The sequence below is a fragment of the Emys orbicularis genome, chromosome 1, assembly GCF_028017835.1.
Source record: "Emys orbicularis isolate rEmyOrb1 chromosome 1, rEmyOrb1.hap1, whole genome shotgun sequence".
Lineage (NCBI taxonomy): Eukaryota > Metazoa > Chordata > Testudines > Emydidae > Emys > Emys orbicularis.
The window spans coordinates 211,693,539-211,719,526 of record NC_088683.1 but is presented as its reverse complement, the minus strand read 5'-3'; the positions used below and the strand labels follow the sequence as shown (position 1 = coordinate 211,719,526).

Genomic DNA, 25,988 nt, shown 5'->3' with positions numbered 1-25,988 from the left:
AGTTATTTACTTGTAACTGGAGGTTATTCGAGATGTGTGCCCCTATCTGTACTCCACTTCCCACTCTCCTTCCCCTCTGCTGTGGATCTGTTCGATTTGCGGTGGAGAAGGAACTGGAGATGTGGTCAGTCCACCCTGCCCTTTATCAGCTCAGATGTAACCATGAGGCAAGGGCGCATGTGCAAACCAGCGGACACTACTATTTTCAGATTCTCCGGCTCCGGACACACAGTGTGCATGTGTAAACCCTCAGTGAAATACAGACAAGGACCACACATCTTGAAGAATCTTCACTTACAGGTAAGTAACCTCCTCCTCTTCCCCATCTCATCAGCCATTTGTCGGTGTACGAGGAGGATGACGCTGAGCTGGAACCTGCGATTCCGACTGGAACCTCCTTATTACCCACCCTCTCCACCAGATGACCACTGACAATATCAAGATCTACTTCGAAGGGTGGCTACTGACTTGCAAATCCTGTTGGAGGAGGTCCAGAACCCCCAACACCGTCTCCTGGATGTTTTACAGCCAAAGGGACCATCCAAGGTGGCCCTTCCCATAAATGACACCATACTGGAACCATCTAGAACAGGTTGGCACATACCAGCATTGTGTGCCCACGTCCCAAAGTGAACTGAGAGATACTATTATGTGCTGGCCAAAGGGGCCAATTTTTCTCTTTATACACACTGCCCCTAATTCACTAGTGGTGCAAGTGGCAGCGGAATGGGCTTGGCAGCACCTGCAGAAATCCACTCTGCCAGATAAAGGGTCGAAGAGGCTGGATTTCCTGGGCAGGAAGATCTCCTCCTCCACAGGCCTTCAGTTTTGTATAGCCAACTACCAGGCGTTATTGGCTAACTACAGCTTTAATGCCTACACCAGGCTGGCAGAGTTTAAAGACAAACTTCCTGTGGAAGACCAAGCTCAGTTCCAGTTTTTGGTGGGTTATGGGAAGCTGGTGGGAAAGTTAACTCTCCAGGCTGTGATGGACACAGCTGATACTTCATTCCGGTCCTTGGCCACAAGACATATCCTGCATAGAGCCTCTTGGCTTCAGTCATCTGGATTCCCAAGAGAGATCCAAAATACCATTCAGGACCTCCCTTTTGACGAGTCCAATCTGGTCAATGACAAGATGAATGAGTATCTGTATTCCGTGAAGGAATCAAGATCCATTCTGAAGTTCCTGGGAGTCTATTCTCCAGCCCCAGGAGAAAATATCAAAAACAGCCCTTCAGACCATGGTCACTTTCCTTCTATCCCTCCTACTAACATCTACTACCTGAACATCCTCCCAAGCGACTGAGATCCCAGAGAGCCATTTCCCAGCTCCAACCTACCTCTCCATTTAAGTGGCATTCTTAGTAGCCATCACTTCAGCCAGAAGGGTCAGTGAACTAGTGGCCAGGATGGCAGGCCCTCCTTACACAGTATTCCACATGGAGTACTCCAGCAACACCCCAAATTCTTTCCCAAGATTGTGTCCAAATTCCATATCATCCAATCAATTCACTTACCTATAATTTTACAAAACCTCATGCCTCTCCTGGGGACAAGAAACTGCACTTCCTCGACATCAGGTGCACCCTGGTGTTCTACCTGCAGAGAACCAAGCCCATTAGAAACAACGGCGGATTACTGTATGGGCCGATGGGCCCTGTGCCCGGGAGCTCTGGCCAATTTGGGGGCCCCTGGCAGGATCACCAGAACTCTGGCCCTGTCCCCTGTTACTCCTCTCCCCTGACCCAGGGCCCCTCCAACATATTCCTCCTCTTGCCCCGAGGCCCCACCCCCTGGCCAGGCTAGAAGCCCACGGCCAGTTGTGGTGGCGAGCATATTTCCCTCTCTTCTCCTCCCCTCCCCCCCAGAGCTGGCCCAGCCGCTTGCCAGAGCTCCGCTCTCCGCACCTCTCTTCTCTTCCCCCCCCCCCCCCATGAAGTCACTCGCAGAGTCCTCTCTTCCCCCCCCCCCCCCCCCCGGGCTGAGCTGCTTGCTGAGCCCCTCTCTTCCCATCTGCCCCTCTGCATGGAGCCGGCCCAAGCTGCTCTCTCCCTCCTTCCCCCACATGGAGCTGGCCCAAGCCATTCCCTGAGCCCCTCCCCTGCACAGGGCTGGCCTGAGCCCCGACACTTTCTCCCCTCCCACCCCTTGTTGGCAAAAGTTGGCATTTGTCCCATTTGCTCTTGCCAACTGATGAGAAGGGGACTGTTGGTAGGAGGTGCTCAACTTGATGACAGAAGCCTAGCAGCTAGCAATGAATAGAGAGATCTACAGCAATGTGACATAAGTTTCCTTACTTAGGTGACCTTTCTCTCACCCCTCCCCCCATCATTTTTATATGGCAGCTGCCTCATTCTGTGATCTACAGTAATAAACAGGGCAAATTGTGTCACCTTCTTAGAAGGAGGTTTCATAAAGAAAGTACAACTCCACATATCCAAAATAAAGACTTAAAATTTATTGAAGACTAGATTGAACCAATATTCTGGTGTATACTTTGTGGAAAAATTCTGTTTAATGAAATCACGAAGAATCTAAACTGTGAAGACACTTAAAAAGTAAATATAGTGCAGATGGAATCAGGCAAAATGACTGTTTCTCGAGGGAAAAACATATCAACTTAGTAAAGGAAAGGTTCTTGATCTGCTTCTGGAATCATATGCAACAAAGTCGTCTTATTTGGGATTGTACAGAATGGCAAAATATTTGACACTGTTGGGGAAGAACTGATTTGTTTTTGTTGGCGGCTGTTAACACTTGTAGGGAAATGCTTAGAGATTCTGCTGCAAAAAAACCTGAAAAAATGTTCCACTTTTAACTAACGTGGTACTGTAAGCAGAGGAATTGATATAGACAAAGATTGCAAGTGTTAAGTTTTTCATTGTATTGGAATGACATGACTACATTAACACTATTTTGTTTATATTCATAAAACTGGATGAGTCCCAGTACAAGTTGTCAAAAGTGGCTCTTAAATTTGTAGTAGGTGGTTGCAGGATTGGAAAGGGTTAGGAACCATGAAAAGAAGGGACCATGGCTCCAACTTCCTTAGTTATATTCCTGATGCTGTAGGAATTGAGTCTCAGAACAGTCCCTCAGTTAAACATTGCAGTTTAATACACTTTTTTCATACTTTCTTACTAGTTTGTAGGTTAGTTGTAGTTTAAACAAAACGTTTAATTTAAAACTTAGTAGTGTTAGCTGTAAGGTTAGTTCAGTTGATGCTGTTGCGTGATACCAAACAGCTTTTGTCTACTCCATTGTCCAGTTCAAAGCTGATTTTACTCACGGTAGATCTAGATTGAAATATAGTTTGGATTTGTGGTGTGTGTTGAGATTTTGGTAGGATGTGGAGCATCATTTTTCATTAATAGGCCAGCCCCTAGGTATCCTCTTCTCCAGCTTCATCTTCATTAGTCACCTTGTTTTATAGATGAGGTAGGTAGAAAGACCACTGGTGGTGAAAGTCTTGAGCTGGCGCTGATAGTCTGTGTCATAAAGAATGTTTGGTTTCTTTTGTTATTGCTGTGCAGGAGATAAACCAGAGGTTCTTTGCCTATACCATAGCACAGGGGTCGGCAACCTGCGGCACGTGTGCCGATTTTTACTGGCATGCTGCTGCCAGCCGGGGTTCCGGCCGCTGGCCCCGCTCAGCCCGCTGCCGGCCTGGGTGAATGGAACCCCCGGCCGGCAGCAGGCTGAGTGGGGCCGGTGGCCAGGACCCCAGCTGGCAGGAGCCGGCGGACAGAACGCCAGACGGGCAGCGGGCTGAGCCACTCAGCCCGCCGCCGGTCTGGGGTTCTGGCTGCCGGCCCCGCTCAGCTAGCTGATGGTCTGGAGTTCCAGCCGCCCGGCCCCCTGCCAGCCGGAGTCCGGGCCTCCGGCCCTGCTCAGCCTGCTGCTGGCCTGGGGTACCGGCAGCTGGCCTGGGGTACCGGCAGCTAGCCCAGGGCTCTTCTCCTGGCGTAGGCCCAGCACTCTGCAGCCGCCCTGGAGTACCAGCAGCCAGCCAAGGTCTCTGCTCCTGGCCTGGGCCCAGCGCTCTGCAGCCGCCCCAGCTTCTAAAAAAAAATCTTGCATATCTCGCACCCCCAGAAAGGGCATCTTGCACCCCCAGAAAGGGCATCTCGCACCCCAGGTTAAGAACCACTGCACTAAACTGATAAGATCTGCATTTTAATTTAATTTTAAATGAAGCTTCTTAAACATTTTTAAAACCTTATTTACTTTACATATAACAATAGTTTAGTTATATATTATAGACTTTTAGAGAGATCTTCTAAAAATGTTAAAATGTATTACTGGCACGTGAAACCTTAAATTAGAGTGAATAAATGAAGACTCGGTACACCACTTCTGAAAGGTTGCTGACCCCTGCCATAGTATCAGTAAAGTCTCTGACCAGATTCATATGGTAGTGGATAGCTTCTCTTGGCTACAATGTGGAATCCATTCCATTTTTGATTAAATTTGTTTAGTGTATGAATCAAATGAAGAAGATTCAGTAAAAGTCTGCTGTACTGTGGGTGCTAATTGGTATCCTGAGAGAACAAAGGTTAAGGCCCTCCTAGGTGCCTAATTCCCTTCTGAAAATGACATTTGGACTACTAAATCAGTTAGGCATTGAAATATTGAGCACAGCAGCACCTAAATACCTTAAAAAATCTGTGCCTAAGTTGTCTTTTGGTGAGTTTAGAGGTGTTGGGAACCCTTTGGTTCAGTGTCCTTCCTATCACTGATGCCCTTCCTGTCTTTTGAAGGCCTGGGGGAGAGCAAAGTCTGTTGCTAACAAAAATCAATGTGGAAGAGTTTGGTTAATTGGTGGTTGAGACTATTATCTCCTACTTTAGGAAAGCCAAGATGTCTCTCAAGGAATCTGTTAAGTGGTCTTCATGCAAGCAACCCACACTTGGCAACAATTTGGCTATCATCCAGTATCTAATCTTCCATGTTTGGTTAAATCATAGAAAAGCTTCGAGGTAAGACAGCTGAGTACCTAGAAACTGCAAATCTCCTTGGCCCAAATAATTCTGGATGCAGACCTTGGTATGGGACAGAAATTGGTCTAGTGGTGTTAGATTACTAGATCATTTGCCTTTGGTAATACTGATCTTGTGATCATGTTGAATAGCCTGCAGTATGTCTCTAACCATGTCTGGTTATAGATAATAGCATACAAAATAACTCACTCCATCTCTTTCTTGACTTGTTTCTTAATTATATACCAGGGATCGGCAACCTTTGGCGTGCGGCTCGCCAGAGTAAGCCCCCTGGCGAGCCGGGGCTGGTTTGTTTAGCTGCCGCATCTGCAAGTTCAGCCGATTGCAGCTCCCACTGGCCATGGTTCGCCGCTCCAGGCCAATGGGGGCTGCGGGAAGCGGCGGCCAGCCCATCCCTCGACTCGCACCACTTCCCACAGCCCCCATTGGCCTGGAGCGGCGAACCGTGGCCAGTGGGAGATGCGATCAGCCGAACCTGCGGACGCGGCAGGTAAACAAACCGGCAGGCCGCGTGCAAAAGGTTGCCGATCCCTGTTATATAAATTAGTCAGCTATATGTGTTAATTTCAAATGCAGCATAGTATTTATGGATCCCCTATTTTAAAAGCATTTTGAGTAATATTTCAGTAACACTTGTTAAATGTATTATGTTTTTCAATTTCTGTTAGTCCTAGAGAGCCAACAAAGCTATGAATGAGTGAGTTGGATTCTAATCTTTGTATATCAATAAAATCTAATGTCTAAGTTTACTAAATTCGAATGAGTTTCCCCTTTGCAAACCCATTGAAGACAAAAGGGTCTAATTTGGTCTGCAGAATCTTTATTATGCTTGATACATGGAATGGAAAGAATGCAGCTTGGTTCTAGTTCCAGGTTGAGTTTGTATGTAGGAAAACATTTTATTGGTAAACTCAGCACATTTGATACAAAATCATTGAGCGAATAAAAATTGGACCCAATAAAGCCATTTTAGTTAGTTCTCAAAGCAGAATTACTTAAAATATTTGAATATAGGAAAATTTCAGAAAATGAATTAATTTTTTAAGTTTGTTTAAATTTGCAGGTAGTTACTAATTTTATTTTTGTCCCTCATTTTATGTGTTCCAATTTGCAACATTTTGGGTGTGGTTTTTCAGAAGTTGAGCCTCCACAACAGCAGTTCAAGTCAATGTAAGTTGTGGATGTTCAGCTACTCTGATAGTAAGGCAGTGTGGTCTGGAGCAATGATCACAGGATTGGGAGTTAAGCAATCACAGGTTCTAATCTCTTGTTCTGTCACTGATTCACCATGTGGCCTTAGCCATGTCATAGCCTTTCTGTCTGTTTCCCTATCTGTAAAATAGGGATAATATTTACCCACCTACCCTCAGATATTTTGAGGGTTAATTATATGTTCAAAGACCTGCACAGCCATTTAAAAGTGCTATAAAAATGCTAATACTCTTTAAAACGAGATATGTCAAGTTTGTGGTGCAATCATTCTAACATTAGTGGAGAATGCTGCAAATTTCTGCCTTAAATCTGCCTGTGGTTCACTTCCCTGTCTGTAAAGTGATAATACTCTATCTCAGAGGAATAGTGAAGATAAATTGACGTTTGAGAGGCTTAGATACTATATTGATGGGCTTCCATAGAAAAGCCCATGAAGAAATTAATTTCATATTTAGTGCAAGCCTTGGAAGATCTGAATTAAATAAGACATGGGGCCATACTTCGAATGATGAGGATAAAAACAAATATTGAAGTCTGAATTTCTGGGTTTGTAAAGCTTGTTTTGGAGATAATTACAACAGTCCTGTAATATTTTTAACTGTGACGTTACCGATATGTACTTTTTACTATAAGCATAATGTCGGGTTTTGTCTGGGCATTTATATTTGAGATATTTGCATATGGTCATAGTCCATGTTGTAATGCATCAAGGGGCGGAACTGAAGTTGAATGTGCAACATTGTCCCAGGAATTTCCTAGCTTTTATGTGTTTATATAAGCATTCTGAACTTTTAGTTTTTAATGGATTTGCATTTTAAGAGAAAAAAATTCCATAATTGGGCACACTTTCACTAAACTCCACTATTGTCCAATCTACATTAGCTGTATACTATGTCAAGGGCCACCTTCCTCATGTGTGTTCACCTTGCATTCTTTAATTAGTGCGGTAGGCACAAACCTTTATGTCCAGGGCTTATAAAGTTTACCACACAATTCTATGCATGCTAAATGAGCCGTTGTAACTCTCTGCTGCATTCAGTGCACAACTTAACACCGCATTATATGAGGCATTCTCCTATGAACCCCTGCCTCATTAAATTTGAAAACCTTAACTAAACGTTGTTATTTTTAAAAATATATATCCATGCCCACATGTGGATCACATTTTACCTTTTAGTTAACTGACAGATTGTTTTTAACTGTACCAGTACCTATAAAGAACAAAGCTTATTTCAAATGAGTGAAGCACATTTTTTCCCTAAAGACCCTTTAACTGCTAAATCAAAATTACTTTCCACTGAAATATTAAAAGGCACTTCAAAATAATACATCTTCTCACTTAGGCAGAAAGTCCAAATCTTGCAATCAGTTCTTTCAGCACTATATTTGAGCAAAAGAGGATTGTATATTTTTTACTTTTAGCCTCAAAAAATCCTTAACTGTCTAAAAATGTGTTGGTGGCAAGGGAAGCTATGGCTACACTGGTGCTTTACAGCGCTGCAACTTTCTCGCTCAGGGGTGTGAAAAAACACCCCCCTGGGCGCAGCAAGTTACAGTGCTGTAAAGCGCCAGTGTAAACAGTGCCCCAGCGCTGGGAGCCGCGCTGTAAGCTAATCCCCTCATGGAGGTGGAGTACCTGCAGCACTGGGAGAGCTCTCTCCCAGCGCTGGCGCGCGACCACACTCACACTTCAAAGCGCTGCTGCGGGAGCGCTCCCGCGGCAGCGCTTTGGAGATTCGAGTGTAGCCATGGCCGGAGGCTTTTGAAAGGGGAACTATTTGGCAGTCTAAGTTATAGCTGATCCTAGTACCCTAGCTATGATAATTAAAAATATTCATGCTATAAATAAATTTTGGGATGAGGAAAGACATCGTTGAAAATCCATTATAACAGGATATAGGTATATGTATCTCTTTGATATTCATAGAACAGTGTGACACACACACAACCCATTCTTAATTTAGATTTGGAACAATAATTTAAAATAAATTATAACACATAAAAAGCTGTGTATAATGCTAAACCATTTGGTACAGTGCAGACAGTGAGCTTTAGCACATCTTCCTCTCAATTTAAATTGGGCATATCCCTTTTACTCTATACTTAATGTTATAAAAATACATTTCTAACAAGGCTTTACACCATCTTACATAACGTCCAGTTATTTGTGATCATCTCTGAAGAATCATTTTACCAACCTAACCTTTGGTTTACAGTACTGTATTTATTTTGGTGAATACTTCATTGGGTTGGAGAGAGTTCCCTTTTACGGCTAATGCTTTGTTTACAGGAATCTAAAAGTCTATATAAACTAAAGCACTGCAGTAGACTAATCCGTGTAATAAATGTATACTTTGGATAGTATGTTGTCAAGTAAGTGAATAGGAAGTTAGCTTCATGACTCTCATTGACTTCAATAGCTCTTAAAGCCCTGTGCATCATATTAAAACCTGTAACTCGATAAGTAAAACAGAGGAGAAATAACAAATTCCATAGGCATCTAGTTGAATTGAACTGTATCTGTATTTCATCTTGGTGTTCTGATGTTCCCAAAGTTGTTGGGTCTAACTGGCAGCATTACTAGTGTTTGATTTATTTTTTAAAAACAAATATTTTAACCAGCGTTCCTTACTGGAGTAAGACAGCTGTTTAAGAGCAATTCTGACAAACATACTTATGACTTCAAGGGAATAACCAGGTAGATTTACTTTAATAATATGTAGTGATGTGTTTCTCTTCTAGCTCTAAGAATAGAGTAATAGGCAGGGTTAGTATTACTGCCTGTGAAGGTTGCACAACACTTCCCATTATAAGACCCTGGTTTTAGTTGCTTATAACTTTGCTAAACTTTAAATGTTTGGGTGTCTGCTTCAGGATCCCGCAACCCCTTCAAAATTCAGCCAAAATGGTCAACTGTTTCCAAATGTGAGGCCAGGGGAAAATATGTTTTGCAATGCTGAAAAATTCTTGTAACCCTTTCTTTGAAAAACTCCAGCATGCCCATGTTTTAGAGCAGGGACTTGAAATTTGGCATAGAGTGCCCTTTGTGTCAGGAAAGTGCCTTTTGCTGTTCCTGTGGAAATCCACCCCTACTTGACCAAACTATAAGGCTTTGAAAAATCCCTGTTTGCACCTGCTCAGTGGAGACTTCTTCGATTGTAACAGCTAAAATCTCTGAAGATTCCATGGGCACGTGACACATTCGAGCCATTCTCAGCCTCCTTCATGTGACCACCCTGTGCATGAGCCATCCCCACAGAGCAGTTGAGCATCCTCCATTCCTCACAGCTCCTGTGTATGACAGAACTGCACATGCATCATTCCCACAGAGCCTAGTGAGCATGCTTCTTCCAGCCCGGGGCTACTGGGATGAAGTTGGACTTCGATGATGGCTTCTCCAAGTTGGGATAGTGCAGGGTGCTGGAACTGAGAGCAGGGAGCCTGTCTCCCTTGCATTCAATATTTTTTCAATTTAATTTTCTAGGTTTTTTTAAAAAAGTGCACATGGCCAAACACACACTGTTAAAAGAACTTTATTTAGGTTGCAAAGTCAAACATTCAAAAGTTAGGAAATGCCAGTATTACGGTTGCCTTAATTTGGCCTCCTTACACTCACGCATTAGGAGTTTGATCTTTAATTACCTGATTGCATACTGTTTTTTCCACAGGACGCCTGCCTCATACAGTGCACAGAACAATATTTGTTTACTCCTCCTTGTTCAGTGTGTGGCCCCAGACCTTATTTTACTGCACAGTAGTCAAATCCTGCTCTGAACAAAAAAATAGTATATTTTTTTCTTATGGGCTTTTCCATGGTACTCATCATTCTTCTTTGAGTGATTGCTCATATCAATTCCAGTTAGGTGTGTGCGCACACCGCGTGCACGGATGTCGGAAACTTTTACCCTAGCAGCTACCCGTCGGGCCAGCTGGGGAGCCCCCTGGAGTGGCGTCGAAATGGCGATCTATATAAGCCCCTGCCGGCCCGACCCCCCTTCAGTTCCTTCTTACTGCCTGTGACGGCTGTTGGAACAGTGGTCTCTTGTCTTTTCAAGTGTTCTTATCCCTAACATTCTCTTATCTTCATTGTAAATAGTTAGTAGTTAGTAAGTGTTAATTGCTTTTCTATACTATTAAGTGTAGTTTAGCTGTTAGAGGGCGGTCTTGTCAACGACTGGGACATGCCCTCTCAGGGCTTCAAGCCTTGCAAGTCTTGCAGCAGGCCCATGCCTATGTGCGACCCCCACGATTCCTGTCTCAGGTGTCTGGGGGAGGGCCATCAAGCAGACAAGTGCAAAATTTGTAAAGCGTTCAAACCCCGAACGCGTAAAGAGAGGGAGTTCCGTCTTAGGCAACTCCTCATGGAGTTGGCCCTGTGGCCCTCTCAAGACACGGGCCCGAGCGCCTCGGTGCGGAGCACCCCTCCGGCGGTACCGGCTCCGGCACTGCAGAAGTTCCCACGCTCATCTCGGGACCGGCGATATCCCGGGCCCCAAAAATGCCCACCTCAGCACCATTCCCATTCCCCGGTTGCTGCCAAAAAGCAAGCGGTGGGAGGACCCTCTCGTAGGCTCGAGACAATTGCCACGGGCCCGACGGTGCAAGACCCTGGACTGACCTCTGATCAGGTCACCATGCCTTGATCTCTTCAGACCACCCCTCCACACGGGACGGTGCATGTAGAAGAGATTGTTCTACCTTCCACGCCGGACACCTTCGAGGCAGCGAGGGGTCTCATAGAGATGACGGCTCTGGTGCCTCCGGCCCCAGCACCAGCCCCAATTCGGGTCCCGATGCCATCCAAGGGCAAGCAAGCAATAGTCCCGCTTGAGTCCCGGCGCCGTTCTGAGTCCCGGCACCGTCCCAGGTCTCGGTCTGACTCACGGCACCGGTATGACTCGCGGCACTGGTCCCGCGGTCTCGAACCTCGGAGCCGTTCACCCTCGAGGTCGTTTTCGACTGCGCATACTTGGTCCTGCTTGAGGTCCAGGTCTTGATCTGTGACCTCGCGGCACCGCTCGGACCGACGAGCTGCGGGTTCCCGATCCCCGGGTCAGCGATCGCCACGGCAGCACCGCTCTCCAGCACGGCACCGCTCTCTGGCTCAACACCACTCCCGGTCGCAGCACCGCTCAACGTCGCAGCACCGCTCGCCAGCTTGGCACCGGTCGCGGTCATGATCAGCCTCACGGCGCCAATCACCGCGTGACCTGCATCTGCCAAAAGACTCGGTGCCTGCGTTGATCCACTCCCGCATCGCCCCCCCCTTGGCTGTTCCAGTCCCGATCCACTTCTGGCAGGTCGGAGAGAGCATCAAGGGTCTTGGACATCCCTCACTCTCACCCAGGGAGCATCGGACAAGTTCCACCAGCCCACTGGCAACCCCAGTGGCAATTTTGGACACCCTGGGCATACCATCAAGTCCAGGGCGCTCCCCCGGTTGCCCGGCCACTGTCTCGCTCGAGTGCCAGGCCTCCTGAGGCAACCCTTAGCCGTCCTCCTCCTGACACAGATGAAACTGTGGAACCAGCGCCTGCGATAGAGGCTACTCCAGCTCCCCAGGAGGAGCCACCCATGTCTGATCAGGATGTTACATCTGCACCTGTCCTCCCAGTGGAGTCATCCTCGTCCTCCCCTGACGAGGCTGTGGCTGGCACGTCCACGTCTGGACCTCCCCCTATGGACTTTAGGGTCCTCCAGGAATTGTCGAGGTGCGTGGCCCTCAATATGAACCTCCAAATTGAGGGTGTTGTGGAGGATGAGGACCCCATGGTGGACATTCTCGGCCCAGAAGGGCCCTCCAGGGTGGCCCTTCCCATGAACAAAACCATACAGAACAATGCAAAGACCCTCTGGCAAACCCCGGCCTCCATTCGCCCCACAGCTAAGGGGGTGGAATAAAAATACATTGTTCCCACCAGGGGTTATGAATATCTTTTTACCCACCCTGCCCCATGTTCGCTTGTGGTAGATGCGGTAAATGCCAGGGAGAGACAGGGCCAGCAAGGGCCTGCTCCCAAATCAAAGGACGCAAAACGCCTGGACCTTTTTGGGAGAAAGGTTTATTCTACTGGGGGTCTCTCGCTGCGGATCGCTAACCAGCTGGCGATCCTCAGTAGGTACAATTTTAATTCTTGGTCTGCGGTCCTTAAGTTCCAAGACCTTCTCCCAGCAGAAGCTCGTACGCAACTGGGAGCTATTGCTGAGGAGGGTAAGCTGGTTGCTAGGACTTCCCTCCAGGGTTCCCTCGATGCTGCGGACATTGCTGCGCGCACCCTGGCGTCGGGAATCGCTATGCAGTGGAATGCCTGGCTCCAGTCCTCTGGCCTCCCGCCCGAGGTTCAGCATACCATCCAGGACCTCCCTTTCGATGGCCAGGGCTTGTTGCGGATCAAACTGACTCCCGCCTGCATACCTTAAAGGACAGAAGAAATGCCATTAAGTCCTTGGGTATGCACACCCCGGTTACTCAGAGGAAGCCCTTTAGGCCACAGACCACCCAGCAATGTCCTTTCCCTCTGAGACCGAGGCGGGACCCTTCTCGTCGCAGAGGTAGATACTCTCGACGTAGACAGTCTCGTCCTTCCCCTGGACAAGGCCAAGGACAGTCTAAGCCACCTCCGGGCTCTAAGCGCCCATTTTGAAGGTGCGCCAGAGGACGGACTACCAGTTCTCACCCAGGACAGTTATCCCTTTCTAAATCATCTATCCCGTTTCTACCATGCCTGATCCCATATTACCTCGGACCGTTGGGTCCTCCGCACGGTGCAAACAGTATATTCTATCCAGTTCCATTCCAACCCGCCCTCCCCCCCCCCCCCCATCCCTCTGCAGGGACCCTTCTCACAAGCAACTCCTCATACAGGAGGTTCAATCCCTCCTTGCCCTAGGGGCAGCGGAGGAAGTTCCTCAGGAGTTCAGGGGCAAGGGTTTCTACTCCTGCTACTTCCTTGTACCCAAGGCAAAGGGAGGCCTAAGACCTATTCTGGACCTCAGGGAGCTCAACAAGTACTTGTCAACCTGAAGTTCCGTATGGTCTCCCTAGCCACTTATTATCCCTTCACTGGACCCGGGAGACTGGTATGGCGCCCTCGATATGAAAGACGCGTACTTTCACATTTCTATTATCCCGCCCCACAGACGTTTCCTCCGTTTCGTGGAGGGCAAGACGCACATTTGGCTTGTGCACAGCCCCCCATGTCTTTACCAAGTGCATGGCGGTTGTGGCTGCTTTTCTCCGCTGACACCACGTACACGTCTTCCCGTACCTAGACGACTGGCTTATATGGGGCCGGTCTCCTCATCACGTGCAGTCACAGGTACGCCTACTCATGGACACGTTCACTCCCTTGGGCATCATAGTAAACCTCAGCAAGTTCGTCCTCGCCCTTACTCAAACAATAGAGTTTATAGGAGCAGTCCTGGACGCAAACCAAGCCAGAGCTTTCCTTCCAGAAGCATGGCGCCTGGCTATAGCAGGCGTAATTACCAGCCTCTGCAAGTTTCTGACCACCACAGCAAGGCACTGCCTCAGACTGCTGGGTCACATGGCGTCCTGCACATACGTAGTGCAAAACGCCAGGCTAAGGCTCAGACCGCTTCAGGCGTGGTTGGCGTCTGCCTATCGACCGGGACGTGACAGCCTAGACATGGTCCTCACAGTCCCAAAGTGCACACTCGACTCCCTGCAGTGGTGGCTGGACCCTCAGATGGTGGGTGCCGGGGTCCCGTTTCATCCCCCCCAATCCACTGTGACTCTGGTTACAGACGCGTCTGCCCTGGGATGGGGAGCCCACCTCGGCACCCTGACAACGCAGGGCTTATGGCATGAGAGCGAACTGTTGCTACACATCAACATCAGAGAGCTCAGGGCAATCTGCCTCGCCTGCCAAGCCTTTCTTCCCCACTTGCGGGGCCACTGCGTAGCAGTCCTAACGGACAACACCACGGCCATGTTCTACCTGAACAAGCAAGGTGGAGCCCAGTCATCGCCGCTTTGCCAAGAAGCCCTCTCTCTGTGGGACTTCTGCTTAGTCCACTCCATCAACCTTCAGGCCTCGTACCTGCCGGGTGTCCAGAACGTCCTGGCGGATACTTTGAGCAGGCGTTTTCTGACTCACGAATGGTCCATACGCCCAGATATCATCCATTCCGTTTTCCGCACCTGGGGGTTTCCCTGAATCGACTTGTTCGCTTCGTGGACCAACAGAAAGTGTCCAGTTTTCTGCTCCTTCCGGAGTCACAGCCCGGGCTCTTTAGCGGACGCCTTTCAGATCACCTGGTCGGGCCAGTTGCTGTATGCCTTTCCACCATTTCTGCTGGTTCACAAGGTGCTCTTCAAGATCCGCCGGGACAAGGCAGATGTCATACTGGTAGCCCCTGCCTGGCCGCGTCAGTGTTGGTACCCGACTCTGCTGGACCTGTCAATTCAGGCTCCCCTACGTCTTCCTCTCGACCCCGATCTCATATCCCAGAACCACAGTCGTCTCCTACACCCGGACCTTCAGTCGCTCCACCTCACGGCCTGGAGGATCTGTGGCTGAACCAGGCTGAACGCACCTGTTCGGACTCGGTAAGGCGGGTGCTTCTGGAAAGTCGCAAGCTGTCGACTAGGCTTACCTACGAGGCTAAGTGGAAGAGGTTTTCCAGCTGGTATGCTCAGAGGCAGGTGCCCCCGCTTCAGGCTTCCATTTTCGTGCATTTTGGACTACCTGATGTCCTTAAAGGACCAGCACCTAGCCTTTGGATTCCTTAAGGTCCACCTTGCGGCCATTTCTGCGTTCCATCTAGGCACAGCGGGGTGTTCGGTGTTTGCACACCCGGTCGTGCGGCTTTTTCTCAAAGGCCTAGAGAAAATCCATCCTCCAACGAAGCCACCCGTGCCTGCATGGGACCTCAACTTGGTCCTCTCCTGCCTTATGGGCCCTCCTTTCGAGCTACTGGCCACCTGTTCTCTATCGCTCCTGGAAGGTCGCCTTCCTAGTGGCCATCACTTCCGCTCGATGGGTCTCCAAACTACGCGCTCTCACCTGTGAGCTGCCCTATACCATCTTTCATAAAGATAAAGTCCAACTAAGACCTCATCCGGCCTTCCTACCAAAAGTGGTGTCCCGCTTCCATGTGAGCCAGGATATCTTTCTACCGGTTTTCTACCCGAAACCGCATGCTGACCTACGTGAACAATGTCTCCATTCTCTCGACGTTAGAAGGGCACTCGCCTTCTATATAGACCGGACAAAGCCCTTTCGTAAAACAACCCAGTTGTTTGTCGCCATTGCGGAGCGGATGAAAAGCGCCCCGGTTTCCTCTCAACGAATATCTTTGTGGATCACCGGGTGCATTCGTGCTTGCTATAACCTGGCAAACGTCCCTCCGCCTGCTGTTACGGCTCACTCCACGAGAGCTCAGGCGCCATCAGCTGCCTTTCTGGCACACATTCCTCTTCAGGAAATCTGCAGGGCTGCCACGTGGGCCTCGGTTCATACCGTCACGTCCCACTATGCCATCGTCCAGCATTCTCGGGATGATGCAGCCTTTGGCAGAGCGATCCTTCAATCTGCGGTTCCTTGACTCTGACCCCACCTCCAAAGTAAGGCTTGGAGTCACCTAACTGGAATAGATATGAGCAATCACTCGAAGAAAAAATGGTTACTTACCTTTTTGTAACTGTTGTTCTTCGAGATGTGTTGCTCATATCTATTCCATTCCCCCCCACCTTCCCCTCTGTTGGAGTAGCCGGCAAGAAGGAACTGAATGGGGGTCGGGCCGGCAGGGGCTTATATAGATTGCCATTTCGGCGCCACTCCAGGGGGCTCCCCAGCCGGTCCGACGGGTAGCTGTTAGGGTAAAAGTTTCCGACATCCGTGCACGCGGTGCGCGCACACACCTAACTGGAATAGATATGAGCAACACATCTCGAAGAACAACAGTTATAAAAAGGTAAGTAACCGTTTTTTACAGTATCTGAGTGCTTCATAGACAGAAATGAATTTATGGTAACACCACCCTTGTGAGAAGAGATGGGATTTATCTGCATTTTAGAAATGGGGAACTGACACGGAGTTTAAGTGCAAAGGTATCCACTGGTTTTAGGTGCCCAATTTAAGACACATTGACTTAATTTTTTCAAAGTTAGCATTCTGTCCCACTTCATATATTCAAAGCACAGATCCCATTGTCTTCAGTTGCAGCTATGAGCACTCAGCACTTCTGCAAATTGGACCCCAGAAACTCAAGTCGACCACCCAGAAAATGAGGAACACACAATTAGTGACTACCTGTGAAAAGTTTGGCTTAAGTGACTTGCTTAATATCACATGGAAACTGTATGGCAGAGGCAGAGTTAGAATCCAGTTCTTCAGAGTGGCTTTCAGCTGTCTTAACCATGAGACTGTCTTCTCTCTTCCTGCAATCACTTGTCTTATTTACTACACACCTCCCAGCTTCTGCAACAAATGAGGCAGGGATTCTACAGACGACAGCTTCCTTCACTACACAACCCTGGTTGATCCCTAGAGTAGGTCTATTTTGTGCACTGGATGAGGCAGGTTCCTGTGGGGAAAAAATAGTATGTGTAATTAAAGATCGTATCACTATATGGGTAATGTTTATAATGAAATACATGTTTCAGTTTTAATTCATTTACTTTAATATGGCTAACTCCATAGGAAGGTTGAACGGTGATTCATCTCCAGTGCCCAGTCAGGCAGCTCCAGTGCAGGATTAAATGAGGCAGTGGTAAAAATGCCTGCATAGTGTGAACCTGTATCTTGGTGTGAATTAGAGTACATTTTTGCCAGTATGGTGAGGAAACTTATTCATCATGACTTTGGCTAAGGGACTTCTCAGGTGAGAGTACTGGTAGGATACAAGGTCCTACAGACTCTGTCTAGACTAGGAAAAGTAACTGGGATTCTTATGTTTACAGTTACCAGCTAAAACCTTGTTAAAGTCGATGGGCCAATTACTTAATATGCTAGATAATATATCGGTAAAACATCTTTAAACAAGTTAGATACAAAACATAATTTTTCCCTCGTGTAGACAGGGTTATAGTGCACCAAGGGCAGGACTGACACCAAGAGCCAGAAAGACAAGGTGGAAGAGGTAATATCTTTTATTGGACCAACTTCAATTGGTGGAAAGAGACAAGCTTTCAAGCTTCCTCTTTCACCAACAGAAGTTGGTTCAATAAAAGCCTTTACTTATCTTGTCTCTCTAATATCCTGTGACCAACACAGCTACAATAACACTGCAACCAAGAATCAGAGTGAGCTACTTCTTGGGTAAAAGGCAGCCGGTAGTACCTTAGCAGAGGGGTTTTGCAAGTGGAGTTGCTTGTGTACAGTTTTTCTGTTTACCATCTGTCTAAGGTAGACAGGTCTTGTGAATAAAAATAGTCTAGGAAATGATATCCTGAGTCTGTGTTACTGTAGTTGCCAAATTTTGTGTAGCTTCAAGTGATGTTTCTTACAAACTGATTTTTGCCTTCCAACATGAGTGGGAGCAGGCGTGGGAAGGATGAGGAAGTAAAATCAGACCCTCCTCTCACTTCTGGAATAGCAAAAGCATGCAAGGATGGAAAAGAGAAACAGGATCCTGCTCCTACCACACTGTCCACGTATTGGGCTGGGGGGCGGGAGGGGAGGAATTGGCAAAAGTATAGGAGCATGCTTGGGCAACTGGCGGGGAGGGGGTTGATGCTGGAGAGAGAACTTGGGCAGCAGTTGACTCTTTAGGCAACTGAGTAGCTGGTCGGGTGTGTTTTGAGGAGTGGGGGACAGCGTTCTGTAAATGAAGATGCCTGAGGCCACTGTGAGAGTGGTGGGTGATCACTCCTGAACTTTTAATGCTGGTTCTGTCTTCCTACTCTCACCAGCAGCTTCTGCTCCCAGGTAGTTGTAACCAGCCAGGAGCAGAGGCAGAGGTGGAGCAGACCATCTACACCTTGTTGTTGTTAAAAGTTATAATAATTTTGTTACCAATTGTTCTTATTTTGTCCAACTTTTCTGAAATGAAAAAAATTGGGATGTTAATCAAAAACAAACAGTATGTCATGCAATTTCTCCTATTGAATGGAAAGAGTTCAACTTTTAAGTTCGATCTGTAGACCACTAGGGTGTTAGAAGTACAGATTTTTTTTAACACTTGAAGTAAACACTGAAAACTATGCAACAAAAAAGTGAAGTTACCATCTTTCTACATAAAATTGATCTTGATGTGTTTACCCGTAACAATTTTCTGCTTTTAATTTTTTACTATGTAATATAAATAAATAACATGCACTGATTATAAAGTAACATTGCATAAAATGTTGCAATTTTTTAATGTTTGTTTTTCCAGGGCGATTAAAGCATTTCAGGAGGTGCTTTATGTTGATCCCAGCTTTTGTCGAGCCAAGGAAATTCATTTGCGACTTGGGCTTATGTTCAAAGTGAATACAGACTATGAGTCTAGTTTAAAGGTAGGTTTTAAAATTCTTAAATTCTGTTTGGCAATTATTGCAAATTTCATTGCATTTTAAAACTGCAAATAATCTATAAGTTTACATTAGTAATATCGTAATTTTGAAAGTAGAAGTATACTTATACACAATATTTTAGTAATTGTAGAGTCTCTCAGAGAGGGTAACAGTAGAGAGTGTTTAAGTGCCAAATGAAAAGCCTGACAAAGCTGTGGGTAGGCACTGGCATTCCAGCAGTTTAAATTGAGTGTACAAATTCTTGGGTCAGTGCACGGGGAAGGAAAGTGTATAGAAGGGAGATAGAGAGGATGGTAAAGGAGAGACTAACATTGGCAGTTTGGGGTTCTAGAGATCTTTCCCTCCTTTCAGTCTCCCCCATTGAAAACAAAGAGGAAATGTTTAGGAATTGGTGCAGTCAGGAAGCATTTATTCAAAATAAAATCAGTTCCCCTTCATCTTTTTATTTTGTTACAATTTTCCTACCTGACAACACATCCTGATTACTCTTGCACTTCCTAGTGCCTGAATGACCTCTTAGGGAAAGAAATCGCTGTCTGATCAGTTAGAAACTGTTTCTTAGTGTAGAATACTTCTTCCCACCCCCAACTTCTGCGTCTTCTTTTGTTTCCTTCCTTTTCTGTCCCCCCTCCTGCCCCATTCTTTGGTTTCCTTCTGTAATTTCTCTCCTTACATATCATTTGTTTTGTTCACTCTTGCTCTCTCCAGTCCTTCCTTTTCTCACTCTGTAGTACAAACCTGTAACCTTAAATTCACCTGTCCTGGAAGAAGGAAGTTTTTTTTTTTTTTTACAGGAACTTCATATTATACAGTGAAATCCACATTGCAGGGCAGAAAATATTTGAACGTGAAATGTAATTTTAAGGCTATATTTCTGTATATTAAACCCTCTTGAGTCTATACATATATCTGTTCTTCTTTTATCTCATTCTGCACTCTGTAACTCAACTTGCCTAAAACCAATAAGAAAAAATATTGGGCATTGGGAATGTAGAACTGTTTTGCTTTCCACTTTCTGCCAGTTTACTTTTCCTCAGATCTGTATTCTGCATCTGTCTGAAGCACATCATCAAAGAGGGAAGTAGAGCATTGATCAGAGGAGTACTTCTGCCTCAACCTTTGTAATACCCAGGAACACGTTTGCAACTAGCTTTCCATTCCCTGTCAGGAGAGGAAATCCCAGCTCATGAGCCTCAGGCAGAGTGGGTAACTTTGATTAGAGGGAGAAGGGTGTGTGTGTGTGTGTGTGTGTGTGTGTGTGTGTGTGTGTGTGTGTGTGTGTGCGAGAGAGAGAGAGTCTGTAAGTAAGAAATAAAGTGACAAAGCAGGACTGGGAAAGGCTGGAGGTTTGGCAGATCATGAGTAGGCTTGAATGCTGTACCATTTTGCCCTATTCCTTTGTATTTGTGGCATGCACATGGCATTGGATCCTATGAGTGTAGGCCAGAAAAAGAAGAGAGGACTGGAGGGATTTTTTTAAGGAATGGTTTGGGCACAGAAAAAATGTAACAGTTAATTTACAAGGAAGTATTAATTTTTCTTTAATTATACAGTGAGAAAATTTTGAGCATTTCACTTTTAGAAAAACAAAGCTGTTTGTTTATAGAAACTGAATATTAAACTCTTACCATTGAGTCATCTGATATAGTTCTGTCACTGAATTTAATTGTGATGTAACAAGGAAAATTGATGTGTAACAAAGCTGATTCTGAAACTTGTGACATAAGTAACTGATGTTATACTGCTATGTTGATTGCAAATCTGCTTATTTTTCTTCATATTTTGCATTTTTTCTAGTATTTGCTGCTGTTCCTAAAAAGTGAAAATTAATAGTGTAATAGACTTGGGAACATAAAAACTGTAGTTTCCTGACTGGTTCATTTACTTCAGTATTTTCCATTGTAATATACTCAGAAGTTAATGCAGACTTCTTGGGCAAAGTTATCCTGATGGAAAATCAGTTGACCTGGTTTTACAGTTGGCAGTCTTGTTAATAATTTTCTTCATTTCAGTGGAGCCTAGCCTCATTCTGTATAAATCTTCAGGTACCTGGAATGAGGCAGAGGTTCCTTAGAGCTATGGTCTATCACGTGTTGCATTCAGATATCAAATGGAGTGAGACAAGTTTTTCATGTGTTCACAGTGCCACTATAATAACGTTGGGAGATAGTTGCTTAAAAAAATCTTGACTTAAAAAAATGCATTTGTACTAAGTATTTTTAAACCGTTGTAATTTGGCTAAACAAAAATATGTCTGACCATCGGGATTCTCTGTGGACCAAATCTTTCTAATGCCTGCCTTGTCAGGAAGTGCTTAGTGACCAGTGAGTCCAACTGGTCATACTCAGACAACTTCTGCAGTTTCACACAGAGTTGTGGTTAGAGGCTGCACAGGTCAGGAAAAAAAATTCCTAAATGGAAAGCACAAAGTAAGAAAGATGAAGAAAGTAGAGCGGTGATCAGAGCCGTCCCTTGGGTATGACGAATCAGGGCGACCGCCCTGGGCCCCGCGCTCTGGGCGGCCCCACAGGTGAGGCGGGTGGGCCAGCGGAGTGAGGAGGCGAACGGCAGGCAGGGGGCGAGGAGCCCCCCTACCAGAACCTCCCCTTCCCCCCCAGTGCCTCCTGCCCACCGGGGGGCCCCTGCCAATCAGCACCTCTCCCTCCCTCCCAGGGCCTTCCATGGATCAGATGTTTCATGGCGTCAGGAGGCGCTGGGGTGCAGGGAAAGGAGTGAGGGCACAGCGTGCTCGGGGGAGAGGGCGGAACTAGGTGAGGAAGAAGCAAGGTGGTGATGGGGCCTTGGGGGAACGGGTGGAGTGGGGGCGGAGCCAGGGGGAGCACACCATGGCAGATAGGCACGAAGTTTCTAATGTGCCAAGCCCCGCACTCCCCTAGGAATGGCCCTGGTGGTGATAGTCTCCCAAGGAGTCTTAACCAAGAGGTAGGGGTAGGAAGTTTTCATGGGTAATGAACATTCCATCTTTCCAGAGGGACAGTGGCAGATGAGTTACCCACATCCTGGAATATTGGAATTAATTTGACTTTTATTGTGAGGACCTTGGTACAAAGATTCAGGACACTAAAAGACAGTTATGAGTAATAAGATGTAGCCAGCTTCAGATGATTGTTCAGAACTAACAGAGCTGGCCTTAAGAACGAACAGTTGTCTGGGGCTGGGTGCTGACATAGCAACTCATTGTTCAGTTTAGTCTTCCTGTTTGACAATGTGGCAGGAAGGGGAGGCAGCTCTCCATATTATGATCTCGTCTGGCTGTTTGGGGCCCCACAAATTATAGCACGGTTAATGTAGTCTGAAATACTGTAATAGTTTTTGATGGTATTTAAACTTTTGTGTTTGTTTGTTATTGCTAAGAATAAAGTAATGGTCTTTTAATGCCAAGAGATGAGTCATCGTCAGTAGGAGTCTTGAGGCGAAGAGGAAAGGTCAATGTTTTCCATGATTTGTACACAATTTTAGAACATTAACATAAATCATCTATATTTTATGTAAGCAGTTTTAAACATAACATATTTTTTACTATTTTAAGGTTTCGGATTATAATTATTAGAGTGGTGCTCTTTACAAAGCATGAAATCAACCCTCTTTAGAATGCTTTTTAAAATCATTACTTTTACATTGACTTAACATTGCTAGAGTTCAGACTGGCAAATTATAATTAGGACCTTTTGTACTCTGATATTGTGGCCCCAGAATTTGGCACAGAATCCAGCACTTGTTGAATGTTGCTCTAGACTTTAAGCTAAAAAAATGTTTCTAGTCCTTGTGGTTGTAAAGAAAATATTCCTCTGACAAACTTTGTGAAAAGTGGTGCAATGTTGTCTTCAGAAACATCTGAGAGGCATGAGTTGCCTATTCATCAAAATGCGGTGCTAATTCTGAAGTATAATGATGACGAATGCATTAGTGGTCTGTGGTATACAGTAGGTCAGAGTAGATGATTTGGCCTTAAATTCTGTGACTATTTAAAGGTCATTACTTTATTATTGATCACTTCAACAGAATCAGCCAGGTAATATTTACTGCACAATCCTAAACCATTTCATACCTTATCAGACTCCCCAACAGACTCCTATTCCCAACCACTAAAACAAATGCACCTCTATCCCAATATAACGCTGTCCTTGGGAGCCAAAAAATCTTACTGTGTTATAGGTGAAACCGCGTTATATCGAACTTGCTTTGATCCGCCGGAGCGCGCAGCTCCCCCACCCCCACCCCCCCGGAGCGCTGCTTTACTGCGTTATATCCGAATTTGTGTTATATCGGGTCACGTTATATCGGGGTAGAGGTGTAGCACTAGGAATACGATATTGATTGTAATATTCAGTTTTACATTTATTCAGTGAAACCATCCATTTCTTAATTTATATGAAGCTGCTATGGCATTTCTAGTCTGTTACAGTGGAATGCCACTGAATGAAGGAGACCTTGACACACAGTATCTGGACTAGGGCTGTTGATTAATCGCAGATAACTCACACGTTTAACTCAAAAATTAATCGCAGTTTTAATTGCACTGTTAAACAATAGAATACCAATTGAAATTTATTAAATATTTTGGATGTTTTTCTACTTGTTCATGTATATTGTATTCTGTGTTGTAATTGAAATCAAAGTGTGTATTATTTTTATTGCAAATATTTGCACTGTAAAAATGATAAACAAAAGAAAGTGTTTTTCAATTCACCTTATACAAGTTCTGTAGTGCAATCTCTTTGTTGTGAAAGTGCAACTTACAAATGTAGATTTTTTTTTTGTTACATAACTGCACTCAAAAACAAAACAATGTAAAACTTCAGCGCCTGCCAGTCCACTCAGTCCTACCTCTTGTTCAGCTAATCGCTAAGACAAACAAGTTTGTTTACGTTTACAAGAGATAATGCTGCCCTCTTCTTATTTACAATGTTACTCGAAAGTGAGAACAGGCATTTGTATGGCACTTTTGTAGCCAGCATTGCAAGGTATTTACGTGCCAGATAGCTAAACATTCGTATGCCCCTTCATGCTTCGACCATCATTCCATAGGACATGCTTCTTCCATGCTGATGACACTCGTTAAAAAAATGACTTAATTAAATTTGTGACACAATTCTCCCCCAAGGAATTCAGTGTCCCCTGCTCTGTTTTACCCGCATTCTGTCATATATTTCATGTTATAGCAGTCTCGGATGATGACCCAGCACATGTTCATTTTAAGAACAGTTTCACTGCAGATTTCACAAAACGCAAAGAAGATACCTATGTGAGATTTCTAAAGATAGCTACAGCACTCGACCCAAGATTTAAGAATCTGAAATGCCTTCCAAAATCTGAGAGGGACGAGGTATAGATCATGCTTTCAGAAGTCTTAAAAGAGCAACACTCTGATGTGGAAACTACAGAACCTGAACCACCAAAAAAAAAAAAGAAAATCAACCTTCTCTTGGTGGCATCTGACTCAGATAATGAAAATGAACATGCGTTGGTCCGCACTGCTTTGGATTCTTATTGAGCAGAACCAGTCATCAGCATGGACGCATGTCCCCTGGAATGGTGGTTGAAGCATGAAGGGACATATTAATCTTTAGTGCATCTGGCATGTAAATATCTTGTGATTCTGGCTACAACAGTGCCATGAGAACACCTGTTCTCACTGTCAGGTGAGGTAAACGAGAAACGGGAAGTATTATATCCTGCAAATGAAAACAAACTTGTTTGTCTAAGCGATTGGCTTAACAAGAAGTAGGACTGAGTGGACTTGCAGGCTCTAAAATTTTACATTGTTTTATTTTTGAATGCAGTTTTTTTTGTACATAATTCTACATTTGTAAGTTCAACTTTCATGATATAGAGATCGCACCACGGTACTTGTATTAGGTGAATTGAAAAATACTATTTCTGGTTTTTTACAGTGCAAATACTTGTAATCAAAAATAAATATAAAGTGAGCACTGTACACTTTGCATTCTGTTGTAATTGAAATCAATACATTTGAAAATGTAGGAAACCATCCAAAAATATTTAAATAAATGTTATTCTATTATTGTTTAACAGTGCGATTATTTTTTTTTAATCGCTTGACAGCCCTAATCTGGACCTAATCATAATCAGACTGGAAAAATACTCTCTCTCAGGATGAGTAGGACTCTGTCTTTAGGAAAGCTATAGCAGCTGACATAGGTGGGTGGATTTTTCATATCCCATTTTTAGAAGACATCAACCACACAACCTCATTTGGTTGTTTTGCTGTCTACAAGAGACTTATGGAGCCCAATGAGCAATGTGTAGCAGAACTCCTGCCCAGTTACATGCAGGTTGGAAAACCACTTTGTGGGAGAGATGACTACAGTCTGTATCCACCTTCTTTGTTTGTCTCTCATCTCTCCTATTGAAAGGGGCCTCCTGGTACCATGACAGCCCTTCACCCCTAGTAACACATGCCTCTACAACTCCCATCCCTCTCCATTCCCAAGTCTAATTGGCTATCCTACTACACTGGGACTACTGAATGTGTGTAGGTAATATTTCTATCCATAGAACACCAGGAGGACACCTGCTACAATAAACCATGAGGAAGTGCTAAAAATTATGTGGTAAACTAAATTGTGGAGGGGGAACTGCTAAAGGGTTTGAATTTCAATCCTACTAGTCTTTAAAAACAAAAATGCAGGGACTCAGAACAAGAATTTAAAATCTTCTATATACACATGTTAACGGTATCTGCTTTGAAGCAATCAATCACTATCCCATCACTTATTCAACTTACTGTAATGCCTGCAATTTTTTTTTTTTAGGATATATTTGAATACCTGTGGTATCATTATTTGAGTTTGTAACTTATAAACTACTGTGAGGGTAATAAGTTGAAAAATTAGGGAGTTATTGTTGCCATGCTCCCATTAGAGAATCAAAAATGCATGAGTGAAGATGTGTAGCAGCATGGCCCTATGTCATCTTTTTGAAGTTAAGAAAGTTGGGCTGTTTTCAAGCCTTCAAAATGTGGTTTCACCACATTTATTTTTCAAACATGGTTAAAGCATTAATTAAGAGCTGTAAATATGTCAAGTTTAAAGTTCTTAAATCAATTTTTAATTGGAACAAAAAATGGTTGAAATAGTTCAATTACATTTACTAATGAAAAGTCTTAGTTAATATTTAAACTCATTAATGCAAAATATTTCACTGTAATCCTATTCCTCGGAACTATTTGAAAAAAGTATGAAATACTTTTAAAAAGATGAACATTTCTTTGTACTTGTATCTTTAGCTGTTCAGGTGGCTGTCTCAGT

The 25,988-nt window shown here is 45.0% G+C and overlaps 1 protein-coding gene across 1 annotated transcript in view; it reads left to right on the top strand.

Annotated features, from left to right (window-relative positions):
• Nucleotides 1–25,988, top strand: part of KDM6A (lysine demethylase 6A) — a 298,231-nt gene that overhangs the window by 156,945 nt on the left and 115,298 nt on the right. Inside the window, exon 6 of the mRNA XM_065404627.1 lies at nt 18,558–18,678. Within this exon, the coding sequence (XP_065260699.1) occupies nt 18,558–18,678 (121 nt within the window). The remainder of the gene's footprint in view (nt 1–18,557; nt 18,679–25,988) is intronic.